This window comes from Salvelinus sp. IW2-2015, linkage group LG20, assembly GCF_002910315.2.
Source record: "Salvelinus sp. IW2-2015 linkage group LG20, ASM291031v2, whole genome shotgun sequence".
NCBI classification, from domain to species: domain Eukaryota; kingdom Metazoa; phylum Chordata; class Actinopteri; order Salmoniformes; family Salmonidae; genus Salvelinus; species Salvelinus sp. IW2-2015.
In genome coordinates, this window is record NC_036860.1 from 3,870,476 (window position 1) to 3,884,130 (window position 13,655).

The 13,655-nt window shown below is 46.5% G+C and overlaps 1 protein-coding gene across 1 annotated transcript in view; it reads left to right on the forward strand.

Annotated features, from left to right (window-relative positions):
- LOC139029391 (transcriptional regulatory protein AlgP-like) overlaps window positions 1-13,655 on the forward strand; it is a 24,989-nt gene that overhangs the window by 8,755 nt on the left and 2,579 nt on the right. Inside the window, exons 2-4 of the mRNA XM_070449193.1 lie at window positions 4,968-5,684; window positions 6,060-6,147; window positions 13,515-13,653. Coding sequence (XP_070305294.1) covers window positions 5,063-5,684; window positions 6,060-6,147; window positions 13,515-13,653 — 849 coding nt within the window. The 5' untranslated portion in view covers window positions 4,968-5,062. The remainder of the gene's footprint in view (window positions 1-4,967; window positions 5,685-6,059; window positions 6,148-13,514; window positions 13,654-13,655) is intronic.

The window sequence follows — 13,655 nt, forward strand, 5'->3', positions numbered from 1 at the left end:
GAAGTGCTAGAGGGCGCTACTGAGAAGACCTAAAACAGAAACTAACAGCACCGCCCCAAAAGCTAAATTCCCCCCATTAATACGCTCCATCATGTATGATTTCAGAGGAGGAATCTTGGCACTAAACCCTGAACAGCTGCTGTGGATGACTAATATCATCATTCATTTCAAATACAATTAATACATGTGGAAAATGACAAATCTGCAAGTGTGATTAAATGTCATTCAGGAACTTACAATAGATCACATCCAAAAACACATGCTTTCCAAGGCTTCAAGAGACCTCATGAGCATCATCATCATCATAAAAGCATTACATTACACCATACTCATCATCATAGTCCCTTTCAGTGACTACCGGTACACACCAGTTCATCTCTCACTCAATTAGCAGGAAGCTTTCCCTGCATGGTACCGTCGCTTTCCTTGCTTTAATAGAAACCATTATACACTTCTGTAGCCTTGGCGCGGCTATCTAAAGCAGAACCCAAGAGACTGAGGACTGATTGTTGCTGTGCGCTGCCAGGCTAAGAAAAGGGAGCCAGAGGGTGGTACAAAAGACGCATGACCCCGTCCCAGCTGAGTCAGTTGTGCTGCCTTCATCACCCTGATACTAATCGCGGCTCGCACATTCCCAAACAGGCCCGGCCAAAGGTCAGGAAGCCCCCCTGCCCCTGCCCACACACAAACAAACCGCTCCAAACAAAGTTTACTCCTCTCACGGAATTCCTTCCCTAGACACGATGGGAGACAAGAAGGGATTGTAACCACACAGTCTCAACATTAAACTGAGAGATGTACCGTCAACACAGGCACCAGGGCGTCTTAACACTGGCCGAGGAGTAAAGACACCGGATCCCAGTTTGCAGCATGTGGTGATGAATGTGTGTTGATGGGTTCAGAGGCCGTAAAACTGGCCTCTTCAAACCAGGCTCCCGACCGGTAACTCTTGAATCCTCTCTCTGGTGCCACGGTTATCAATTCTATCGTTAGGCATTAAGGGAAGGTTACGGGAGCGTTAGGAAAAGCACAATAAACTGATCTCCTGTTCGCTTGCCCCGGCTTCCTTCCGCTACAATCCACCCATTGACGGCTATTTACAGCTGACCCTGGGGGACATGCAGGCACAGAGAATGTATGTACACACAGCAGTGTACTAGGAAAGCGGTGGCGGTTGCCATTGCTAGCGATTCATAAGTGCCGTTGACCGCTGTGATTTTCAGTAGCCAGGCTCTTGTTCCTGGCAAAGGGAGGCCCTGATTAGACATGCACACACAGGCCACCAGGAGAGATGACATTAAGTTAGTGTTTAGCCCACCCACTGCTGCTGGGAACATTAATTGGGAATTGAACATGTATCATTTACGCCAATAGGTTTTTGTTGATTTGTGTTTTATCAAACAAATTGACCTAATGCCCCAAAACACAGCCATACATATGCAAAAGCTTGTATAGGTGTACACACTGAGACTCTGCACAGTTTTTTAAAAGGTCAAAGTGGCGATTACCGTTAGAATATACTCATGCCCTGATTACCGGCTGTGATTGGGAGTCCCATAGGGCGGCGCACAATTGGCCCAGCGTCGTCCGGGTTTGGCCGGTGTAGGCTGTCATTGTAAATAAGAATTTGTCCTTAACTGACTTGCCTCATTAAATAATAAATTTGAGGACTCATGCTTGTTTGTCTAGGCAATCAGAAAAGCTGGGATCTCCCAGTGCTGTTGGAGGCCTGCCAGATATCAGTATAGGCCTGTAAGTGTCTGCGGTGTCTGTGACACACACGGAGGCAGGTTAGTTTACATTGAATATGGCTCTTGGAGGATGATCATACTTTGCCCAGCTGGTGTTCTATCGTCAGCTGCGGAAGTGCATTAAGCGTCTTGTCAATGATTGATGAACAATAATGAGGTGTGTGTGTGTGTGTGTGTGTGTGTGTGTGTGTGTGTGTGTGGGTGTGGTGTGTGTGTGTGTGTGTGTGTGTGTGTGTGTGGTGTGTGTGTGTGTGCACCTTCATCCTATTGTTGGTTTCTCTTGACATGAACAGTGAAACCCTGCCCTTGGTGGTGTGTTGTATAGTATTTCAGGACCTGTGTGTGTGTTCTTTGTTCCCTGTATCCTGTGTTGCTGCATCGTGAGGCTTGTAGAGAATGTTATGTGGGATGCAGTTTGAATAAAGAATGGTAGGCAGCTGTTTGGGAAGGATATCAAAAACCCATCAACTGTCCAAAAGGAAACATTTTAAAAACGCTAACTATTTATTTTCTGAACCTAGCTAGCTAGATGATGTATAAATAAAACATGACTCTACATGACAGTAACAACAGTATGTCCTGGACTCCCTCTTCCTCTCTTTTATTGCTTCCCTAATTAACGATGAGTTCCTCCAGACAACATGGCAGGAAGTTTGTTCCTCTCCTGCTTTGGGGGGTGGCGACGTCCTTGGGTGTTGTGATGCCAGCTGGTTGACCGCTTGTTCCATCTTCTATCTGGCTGCAGCCCACATCTCTAGCCGTTTAGCAGCCCGACAGCTTCTGAATATCCGCACTCCAAATGAACAAAGTATATCTAGACACACTACATTCTGTGGAGATATCAGTTTTTTTGAGATTGTTTTTAAACGACAAGGGAATCCTAACTTCACCATTCTCTAATCATAGCATGACTGCAAAGACAATCCAAAAATATTTACCAAAGAACAACTACAACATTGCAGGGTTTGTCCCAAAGTCAGTCAAAAATATTGCCTAAGTGCCAACACATTGTATATTGGGCGTAGTTTGTAATGTTCCTTACTAAATAGGGTTGATGTAGATGGGGCGAGGGCCCTTAGACCTAGAGCTGTGTAAATCTCCCCACTGGAGGAAAAAGAGCAGAGCAGTTTGTTCCTCTGGCTGGGGCTGGAGATTTATCAGCCAACAACAGAGCAGAAGCTGGGAAAAAGCACACGTCAAGCTGTCTGGCTGTTTCAGGCAACTTGCAGGAATAGAACCGTTCAGAACACAAGGAAGGGGAGGTAGAGGAGCAAGGACACCGATTGTGGATTTACATTAATTTTTTCTAGTTGAGTTGTCAGGGCTAATCGACGTGTGTGAGTCCCTGGTGTCCAATCTGGAGTTAGATTTTGTTGGTTTTTATTTTTGAAGGGTTGGAGTCATGGGGCAGGCGTCTGATGTTAGTGTTAAGAGCTCTGTTTAGGAGAGCAGCATGGTGTGAGGACTAGGTGTTCTTGAACAGAGCGTCTCTGTTGGATTGAGCTATAACATGTAAATGGTGTGGAAACACGGTTGCTGTTTGCTGTTCACTTGCATCCAACACACACACACCTACTCCAAATGTGATGGTGTGTCACTCAATTAAGCTGATTTGGCCCTGTGTTGCTGTGGCAGGGCTCTCTCCTCCCCTCTCACTGCCACTGTGGTGTGTGTTGTGTGTGTGTGTGTGTGTGGTGTGTGTGTGTGTGTGTGTGTGTGTGTGGTGTGTGTGTGTGTTGTGTTGTGTGGTGTGTGTGTGTGGTGTGTGGTGGTGTGTGTGTGTGTTGGTGTGTGTGTGTGTGTGTGTGTGTGTGTGTGTGTGTGTGTGTGTGTGTGTGTGTGTGTGTGTGTGTGTTGATTGCGGTATGGATTTATCTCGGCCTGTGGCTTTCACTCCTCTCCTTCTCCCTCGTCTCTCTCTTCCCCCTCTGGCCGTTGCCTCAGCTGCTGCGGGACATCTGTGTGAACGCAAACAGAGAAAGAGGGGTAGAAAGAGTGCGAAGGGTGGGGTAAGTTGAGGAAAAGGCTTGGAGAAAATGGGAGGTTTGGCAGGGGAACGAAGGAAGGCACAGTAACGTATTTAGTTTTAGAGGATGAGTAAGGGATGAGAGCAGAGAGAAAGGGGGGCTGTGTGGGGAGTGGTTCCAGGAAGCTGACAGTATAAAGACTCTCTCCTCTAGAAAGGAGGGGGAGCAGCAGCATCTGGGTATGGGGGAGAGAGGGGCTGAGTGGAAGTGGAGAGGCCTTCTAGAGTCCGAGCAGCGCACTGTCGTTCCAAACTTTGCAGACTGTATCCCCTCTCCTGTTCCCACGCTCCTCAGGCCAAGCCACTTCCTCTACGTCAGTGTTGCTTCACCGTGGAGCCAAGTCTCCTGTCCTGTCAGACAACTGACTCTTTACGTTTCCCTGTTATTAGGCCTCTGCTCCACACTGCAGGCCTTACCTCTCCACCCTGACAGCAAAGCATCTGTGTTTATGGTACTTCCCCAGCGAGACTGCCTGCTAGTCAGTGCTTATGGCATTGTTTACATGCTTGACATGCATGTCTTTTCCCCTCAGCGTGACCTTTACATCTCCATTGCAAGTGGTTTCTTAGCTTTGCGCTCTTGTCTGATGAACTAGAGAATGTTATAGAGAGAGCGCCTTCTGACTCAGTTTGTTAGGAGTGGAAGGGATTTTTGCGATTCCCCTCTCTTCAGTTGAAGGAAGGCTTCTTCCACACTAGTGGGTCTGATGCCTCTTCTGTATGTAGACCTAGCATATAATGCACTCAAGTGCATTCTCTGGCTTGTTAATGTTTAAAAAGAAGATTAGCTAACTCTCTGTTTTGCCTCGAGTCTGTACTTAGATTTAGAATGTCTACATCATTTTTTATAGTTGTCCTCTATCTCTTCCCCAAGAATATATTGTCACACATGTATCATGTGTGTGTGTGTGAGAGAGAGTTCCCTCCAGGGTTGTTTAGCAATGAAGCTCTCTGCAGAATGGCACATCCTGTTCTGTCTGCTCCTAATCTGTTAGGATCATTGACCTTAAACACATTTGCTCTACTTTCAAAACAATATTTCTGCATACGCCGTATGTAGTGTTTGTCTGTATATCTGTCTGTAGGAAAGCCTTTATCTGATCCCTCTGTTGCCCGCCTGCTGATCTGAAGGCTCAGTGTCATGCATGTCTTGTCACAGCCTGACGATACTATTCTCTTCTCTTTGCCAGATCAGACTCCACCATCGCCTGAGTGCAGTCACCATCTTCAGTCTCAAGCTCTCCAGCCCTCCTCTGCAGAGACGGACAGCCAGGACTGAGGGGAGATGAAACCGGATGGGGTTGCCACGGCAGCGATGGAGCCAATGGAAGCACTGGACGCCGATCCGGTAAACGAGCCAGTTGCGATGGGAGAGGAGCCTAACCAGGCTGTGCCGGCACCTCAGACGGAGGGAGTTGGCCAGCAGGGAGAGATGGGGCAGGGAGAGCCTCAACCAGAGCCAGCCCAAGTGGCCCCCACCAAGACGGGGAACAGCAAGGCTGCAGCAGACCCGAAAGCCAAGACCAAGGCCCCCTCTGCTAAGACAAAGCCTGGGACCACCACCACAATTAAGACCACGACCGGACCAGGGTCTCGACCCAACACCGCCCAGAGCCGACTGACCAACGGGGTTTCCAAGCCACATGCCAACGGAGTGGCCAAGAAGACCACCACTGGAGCCCCAGAGAAGACCACGCCCAAGAGGCCCGTAGGCACAGCCGTTGCCCCTACCACTAAGACCACCGCCAAGGTTGGTGAGAAGAAGCCAGCGGGCACCACCCGCCCTACGTCGGCTCCTGCTGCCACCAACGGGGTGAAGGCCATCACAGGAACAGCAGCAAAGAAGACACCTGCGGCGCCAACTAATGGTGTCAAAGCCACCACCACCGCTGCTAAGAAGCCCACAGGTAGGCTAACATTTAGGACCAGTCMTTTTCAGTCACTGAATGCTACGTGAAGCCTTGCATTTGTCATCAATTGCCAATTGTCTTCTGTACACAGCAAATTTACATTTTCCCTGAGGCAAAGTATGACATTGTACTGTTTTGTATTGTGAAGGTTGGCATACAGCACATCCAGATGGATTCAGTTGAAGATGTATGACACGCTGGAATGACTGCAACAAATATAGAAATACATTGGCCTGGTTCCTCAGGAAATGTTATGACATATATCATTGGCTGCGTCTTACAAATGAAAAAAATCTTACTCATGTTGTATATCTATCTCTTTGTCCTTCCCTCTTCCCTCTTTCCTCACCTTCCCATATCTCATCTCCCCAGCTCCCCGGCCTGTCTCTGCAGCTACCACCAAGCCCAGCACTGCCGCTGCTCCCAAGCCTGATAGGCCTCCTGTTTCCAAGACAACCAGGTAGGCCAACCATTGGTGTAGAGCTCGTAGCCCCTCCCCTGGGGAGAGACTGTGAGTGTGTAGATAACATAGTAGGCAGTTGTATGTAATTGGTCCTCACTTCAGGCAAAAGCTGACTGGGCAGCCTTTTGTTTGATGCCGACTTCAATTCACTGTTTTATTTGTATTCTACCTTTATTTAACTAGGCAAGTCAGTTAAGAACAAATTCTCACATTTTCAATGACGGCCTAGGAACAATGGGTTAACTGCCTTGTTCAGGGGCAGAACGACAGATTTTTACCTTGTCAGCTCAGGGATTCGATCTTGCAACCTTTCGGTTACTAGTCCAACGCTCTAACCATTAGACTACTTGCCGCCCCAATACATGTGCAACTACAACAGCAGTAATGAATTATTTTAATAAATTCAACGTAACGCTCCAGTTGCGACTGAGAAGCCAGTTGCTTCATTTGGGAATGTTGCCGGCTGAAAGGGACTGGTTAAAAACTCTGGACAAACGGGCACAATGTCCCTACACAGAGAGGGGCTTTAAGAAGTCCTCAGAAGTAGGCCAGCAGTCACTGAGCCAGGTCTCGCAGCGCTGTTTTGGGTTTGCAAATCGCATCCAGAGATTAGTCTGCACCCCTCAGAATAAATAATAACCAACTCCAGGAGACAGATGAGGCTGTTTTGGACCTCTGTTTGGCAGTGAGTAGAATCAGGTCAGATTAGGCCCAGACAGTACCTGAGTCACGCTGTGTGGCGTTCCAGCAGAGACGAGCGTAACCCCAGGGAGCAACTCCAGAGAGTCATGGGCTCCTGCGAGGTGGCTCAACAAGCCTGTTGTCTGTGAAGCGGGGAGGATGATCAGGGATGTCCTAAGGTGTTTGGCTGTTCTTTGAATAGGCCCTCACTCCCCCCGCCCAACCCCCTTTCCCCTTCTGTGTTGTTTGTGTACCAAGGGAACTGTGGTCTCTTACATACATAGTTCCTTACTTTTCATAGCTCCCCTCCAACAATCTAACAGGATCTAGCGAGTACATACTAGTCAACAGATAGCGATTTAGCATTTTTTTGCGAGTGCAACAATCTCTGGTGAAGTTAAACTATGAGGTAAGCGAGAASTTTAATCCATGCATTACGGAACAAAACAGTTCATTTTGCGTTGTGCAACATATGGCTGAGGGAGATAGCGTGGAGGCTGATGGATGCAGTGAGCGTTGTGTACCCAGCCAGCCTGCATTGGGGGGGTAATAGACTGTGACAGGGTCATAAATCTCTGCTGTAATTAGATGTATCCCTTTTCCCTTCCTGCTCCCTCTTTTTAATGCATGTCTGTATCAGATGAGCGTATGAGTGGATACGTTCTGGCATATCAGCCACCGCCTGTCTCCCTGCTCACGGAGACCRCTGACTCTCTCACACACAATACTCATTTTGTCCCCCAATTTATTCACGTTCACTCTCAGGAGATTTTCTTTCTTATCAGACAGAAAAGATTGGAAAGCAAATATATATATTTTTTACAATCCTACAGCTACAAATGGCCTAAATCTAATTTGACTGAATCACATCATTATGGCTGTGACAATTATAGAATAACCAGTAGGCTAAATGTCATRCAAATGGCCATGGTTGTCTTAATTGTGATTTTTATAGAACAAATGTTTTGCATTTTTGAAAATGTCCTACGAGATACTTAATGAATACGACACAGCTTTGGTGACACTCCCGTCTCACAAACAAATGGTTTTTAAAAAGTTTGGACATGGAAGTTTATGCATATTATGATGCATTTACATAACCCTGCGTTCCATGGCAGCCGTAATAGCTCCCCATCTGAATTTTAAACAATGCTATGTACAAGATTCCAAATTCTCATCATGAATGGATAAATGAAATGCTCAAAGGCATTAACATGGTGTCCGTTATAAATATAGGACTCTGGTTTTGACCGCTTGGAACTTCTCTCCCAACCATGCAGTTTTGCTCGTAAAATGATTAAGCTACCAACTTTACCCAATTCATGTAAAAATAACAAACTGCTATTGGGTCAACTATGGGGTACAACACATTAGGAACACCGTTCCATGACACTGTCCAGGTAAAAGCTATGATCCCTTATTGAGGTCACCTGTCTCCTCCCTTTCAATCTGTGTAGGTTAAAGGTTAAAGATGGTGGTTACAGGTTAAAGATGGATTCTTAAGCCTTGATATGATTGAGCCATGGATTGYGTGTKTGTTCCATTCAGAGGGTGAATGGGCAAGACTGTGGGAAGCATTGGTGTTAACATAGRCCAGCATCCCTGTGGAAAGCTTTCGACACTTTCTAGTCCATGCTTGACGAATTGAGGCTGTTCTGAGGGAAAAAGGAAGGTGTTCCTGATGTTTTGTACACTCCCTGTATACTTGGAATATGAAGTTGAATCCCCCTTCACCTAAAATGACGGTATTAAGATGATTATGATGATTATTTTGTTCCTGGATATTGCTCATAATTGTCGGTTACACAATTATACAATAGTTGTACCAGCCCTACGCATCATGGCTGTTTTGTTTAGGTTCCGTTGACATTTAGCAAGTCCGGTCTGTGTTCTGTTTGTCCTGAAACTGTTACGCTTTCTGTTCTGTTTTAGTCTCACTGCTGTGACCCCTCAACACTAGATCCAGTCTGCTGGTGACACATCTCAGATTGATTCTGAAGTTCAACCTCAGACTTTGTTGGCGGCAGCTGAAAATATGTGTGTGAAATGACTAGTCTGCAGCAGCACACGATTTCTCAGTTTTCCACCTCTCCTTTTACAGTAGCACTTAATACCTGTCACTACATCCTGGTTGGTGGGTGTAGTAGAGGTGTGAACACTGTTTGGCCGCGGTGTGTGTGTGTGCTATTGTTTTTGCAGTACCAATTTGCCTGTGTGATGAGGTGTGCACACATTTGCTCAAGCCAACACTGTTGTAGGGCTGTGTTTGTACTCTGTGTGCATGTCTGCTGTTTGATACTGATTGTCTGTATAAAGTTAGCTCTACAGCTTGTGACAGGAAACCTCTGGGTCTGATTTAGTGTATGCTGAAAAGTCATTATGTAGTGTTGGACACAGTGGGTGGTGTGGGGGAAGGTATGTGTGTTTTTGAGTCATAGTTGAGATGACATCATGCAGCGCCCGTCATTGCTCATTGGGTGTGGGTTTGCTTGCATGCGTATGCTGGTGTTGTGTATATGCTGTGCAGGCCTGTATTTCTGGGAGGCTGTATATGTTAATCAGCACGTTGTATGTGTGCATGTAGTCGAATAACAAAATAGCGCCAACGATCGTTGCCCTGTTGCTAGCGCCTAGCCAACAAGTCTTATTTTAGTGATTTTTTGTTTTGTTGTTTTTTTTCATTGTTTTCTGGTATTATTTATTACTTCTGCTGTTGTTTTTGACTTGACTCTGTTATTGATTAATGTACTGCGTTGTTGAGGAAGCTAGCACATAAGCATTTCACTGCACCTTTTATACCTGCTGTACACTGACAAATACAATGTTATTTAATGGTGTTTAACCAGTGTGACTGTGGGGATGGGGGAGGAGTGTAGTGTGTAGCTGAACATGTTGCACGTCATGGCTTGAGACCTTGTTCTCAACTGGCCTTCCTGTTTAAATAAAGGTGAAATAAAATGAACAGTGCATTGTTGGGCCTATATTGAGTAAGGGGCGTCGGTGGTGGTCTGTGAATTTGGAGGAATCCATGAAAGGCTAGGAGAAGAGGTGGTGGTGGTTCTCTCTCCCTTGTCCTGCTGTACTGAACAGTAATAGAGCAGTAGGCTGCCAGTCGTGTACAGTGTAATATAGCTGTGCCAGTCGTGTACAGTGTAATATAGCTGTGCCAGTCGTGTACAGTGTAATATAGCTGTGCAGTCGTGTACAGTGTAATATAGCTGTGCCAGTCGTGTACAGTGTAATATAGCTGTGCCAGTCGTGTACAGTGTAATATAGCTGTGCCAGTCGTGTACAATATGAAGCAGGCCAGTTGAGCAGGCTGTAAATCTCCTCTCCTGCTGGGCTGTGGGTGTGACAGACAGACCAGTCTGTGACACAGTCTCCCATTGCCATGGTTTTATGGGAGGTGCAGCAGCAGACCTAATCACTTAAAGGATCTGGTGGCAACGGGGGTGTGAGCTCATGCTCTGGAAGTGTGGCAGACGTGATGGATGTTGCAGAGTGCTCTCTGGGAAGGCAGTGGTTCTATAGGCCTCTGCTTCACCACACTCATACAGCCCTGTTCTGTCATACAGGGATCTGCATCGTCACCCACCCACCAGGCTCTACCTGCTCTTTGTTCTCTCACTGGTTTCCTCTTTGTCCGTCTACTGCTAGGAGATGGAAACCATTTTACTTTTACTCGACACCTCAGCTCCATCTTCAGTAGGTTGACTGTCCTTTTTGATATCTAATTTATTTTTAAACCTTATTTTCTTCAAGCAGAACCAACCAAAAAGCCAGCTATAGCTGGTTTATCAGGGTAAGGCGGCACCCTGTGTAATTTCTTATCCTTTCGCTCAAAGCCCCTCTTTCGTGCTGATGCGGCAGTATAAGGATCTCTCTAGCTCCAAGGCAACTAACTACCTGGTGAATTTGGTGAATTTCTCTGGGAAATTGCAAGCGAAGGACTGATACCTTTTGTTCCTGGGTTAGAGTGAGATTCCTGTGGTGTTCCCATATATCTGAAGCCTTGTGTGGATGTCCTGGAGGTAGAATCTCCTCCTTTTAACCAGGGTAAAGTGTCCCTCCCAGCCTTTCTGCTGAATTAAAATGGCATCATCTCTAATATGCCAGCTGTCTCCCTGGGAGGAGGTCCGTCCCCATGGTAGCTGGCTCTTTGCTGTTAGCTCTGCTGCAGGGGAGGCACTAGCCTTGCTTATGCATCTCGTTGACTTAATCGTAGCCCCACTTTGATTTGCCACGCAAAGGCACACGGGCAACCTGATTTTTATGTTAATCACCGCAAAGTTCCACATCGTTCCAGAATGCGTAATGAAACTAAAATGTTATATTTTAAAAACCTCAGGCTACTTTAATTGTCTCTGCGCTCATTTTTTAAGCTTCAGTGAATTTCTCGGCTTTTTCTCTACATTTTCTTTAACCCCAATGTGTGATGATGTTCCCAATGGCAAGGCCTTCGGCAAGTTTGAGAAACAATGCACAGCAATTTTCCTTCATTGTGTGCAACTGCAAGCCATTAAACTCACGAGTCTAACATGGTCAACACTGCCTCAGTCATTTGGGTGACAGTGATCTTAATTAGAGAATAAAAATAAAAAAAGCTTAACAATTCAAGCATCATTGCACTGTAATGCCTCAGTGGAGCCTTTTCATTGTGCCTAACTGCCGAGAAGCATGTAATTATTTTGTAACACATCCTGCCTGTCTTTCTATTATTGTTCGACCATGCCCCGTTATTCTATAACGGCCGCACTGGCTCCTACAACAGTGACCGGACCTATTTGAGAAGCGACAATGATAGAAGGTTAATGACGTGTAATCGGATGAGCACTTTCTCTCGCTCCCTCTCTCCTACTGCCTTTGACGATGGCCCGCTAATCTGCCTTGCTTCCCTAGCTAAACGAAGTCATCTTGTCATTTTGGATGAGCCATATTCCTTTCGTCACACAGATTCAGATAAATACTCTGTCATAATCTCTCCTGCATTCTCTCTACCTTCTCTTCACTTCGTCCTGTAATTATTTTCTAATCTTTAATTCAATTTTTTCTGTCAGCACACACTTTTACAAATCTCCTAAACTTAGAATTTTACCACGTTACTTTTCTTTTTAGTGTGTCCTCATTTACGTCTAGACCTGTCAGATTGATACCTGTCAGATTGATACCTGTCAGATTGATACCTGTCAGATTGATACCTGAGGAAACCACACTGAATGTCACGTTCTGCTCGCTTGTAGTTAATCAGTTGAAGGGTCAGCCAACAGCCAATTAAAAAGCTCTTCTCCTGGACTAGGTTATATCACGCATACTAATAGAGAAAAGGGCCAGTTTTTGTGATACAACTCTGGATAGAAACAATGGCCTTTTTGTACCATGACCTAGGCTGTTAATGCTTCATAAGAAGCCTTAGTCTAGACATCACCACACCAAACAATATCATTAACATGAGCTTGTAATCCCTCTCATCGTTAGAGTAATAACAGGCGGTCTCTTGTTTTGGTACAACAGGATCATCAGCTGGTTCCCTCCCTCTTCACCTCTTCATTCTCTACCTATGACAACTCCTACTGTACAGGGAAGRAAGCTGTGCATGGTTGTAATCCATTGCGAGTGTCCAGTGGACATCATGTCGAGGCTAGATGTTACCAGACAGGCAGTGTGTTCCATCAGGCCTACACTTGACAGGCTGTGCGTGGCTCTCCGGGTTTCCTTGCCATGTAAAAACTGGCAGCGTTTGAGCTTGTACAATAAAATATGCTTTTAACTCCATCTATAGTTCCAACAGGGATTTGAACAAGTTATTTCTGTGCTCCGTCTGAATTAAAGATGAACGTGACCCCAGCGATCTTCCCTCTCCCCGCCGCCGATGCTAACTCTGTTCTTTATTTAGAGGCGGTGGTGCAGTGCAGCGTAGGCTAACCAGATCTCACGACTGTGTCACTGCATGTCGGTTACTTTGCACTGGCCTGATGTGGAAGCTACTTGACCAGAGTGCACATTACCCTCATGTCAGGAGAGGTGGGCTGGATGTAGCAGGGAGGAGGATGGAGATGGGAGATGGGGGTGGGCTTGGCAGTGGGGGGCTCCACTCTGTATGCGTGGTGTGACTCATCTCCCAGACTGCACTGCTTCAGATGCCTCGGGGTGTTGTGATGACTGGGTTGACTGGGTGAGTTACTGTATTAGTGCCCTGTCGGGGCCAGCCACTCCAGGCATTGAAGAGACGAGGAGTGAATGGAAGTTGACTCCTTCGTCCTCTCATGTTCTTGTTGTGTTTTCTCCGTCATCACTTGGTTAATGACCTCTCTGTGCTGTGTTCCTGAGGAAGTCTAGTGTCTGGCAGGGCTGTAGAAGTGACTAACAGAATGACTTGTGAATACAGTCGACAGGGTCTCTTGCTCTGCGATTTATGGCCCAGGGGTTACCAGCATGTGGAACTCAAGGGACCTAACGTTCGCTTGACGATGCAAATGAGTCTGTTTAAACATTGGTGTTAATTTGGTGTCACTTTATTTATATAAATAGCACTAGCAGTCACGTCTCCATTTCGATATTTTATCACCTCTACAGAAATACTGATTCRTGGTGTCTGGTAGATGACCACAAAACTGATGTCCCCCCCTGGTTTGAAAGCCGTGCTAAGTGATTCTGACCCCCACCGCTCTGCTGTTCTCCCTCAGGCCTGCCACTGGTGCTCCAGGATCTCGCCCTGCCTCTGCTGCAGCCAGGCCAGCCACAGCCAGCACAGCCAAGAGCTCCACATCCACAGCCAAGCCTGGCACCCCCACGGCTAAAACCACCTCCACCACCCCCAGACCAGC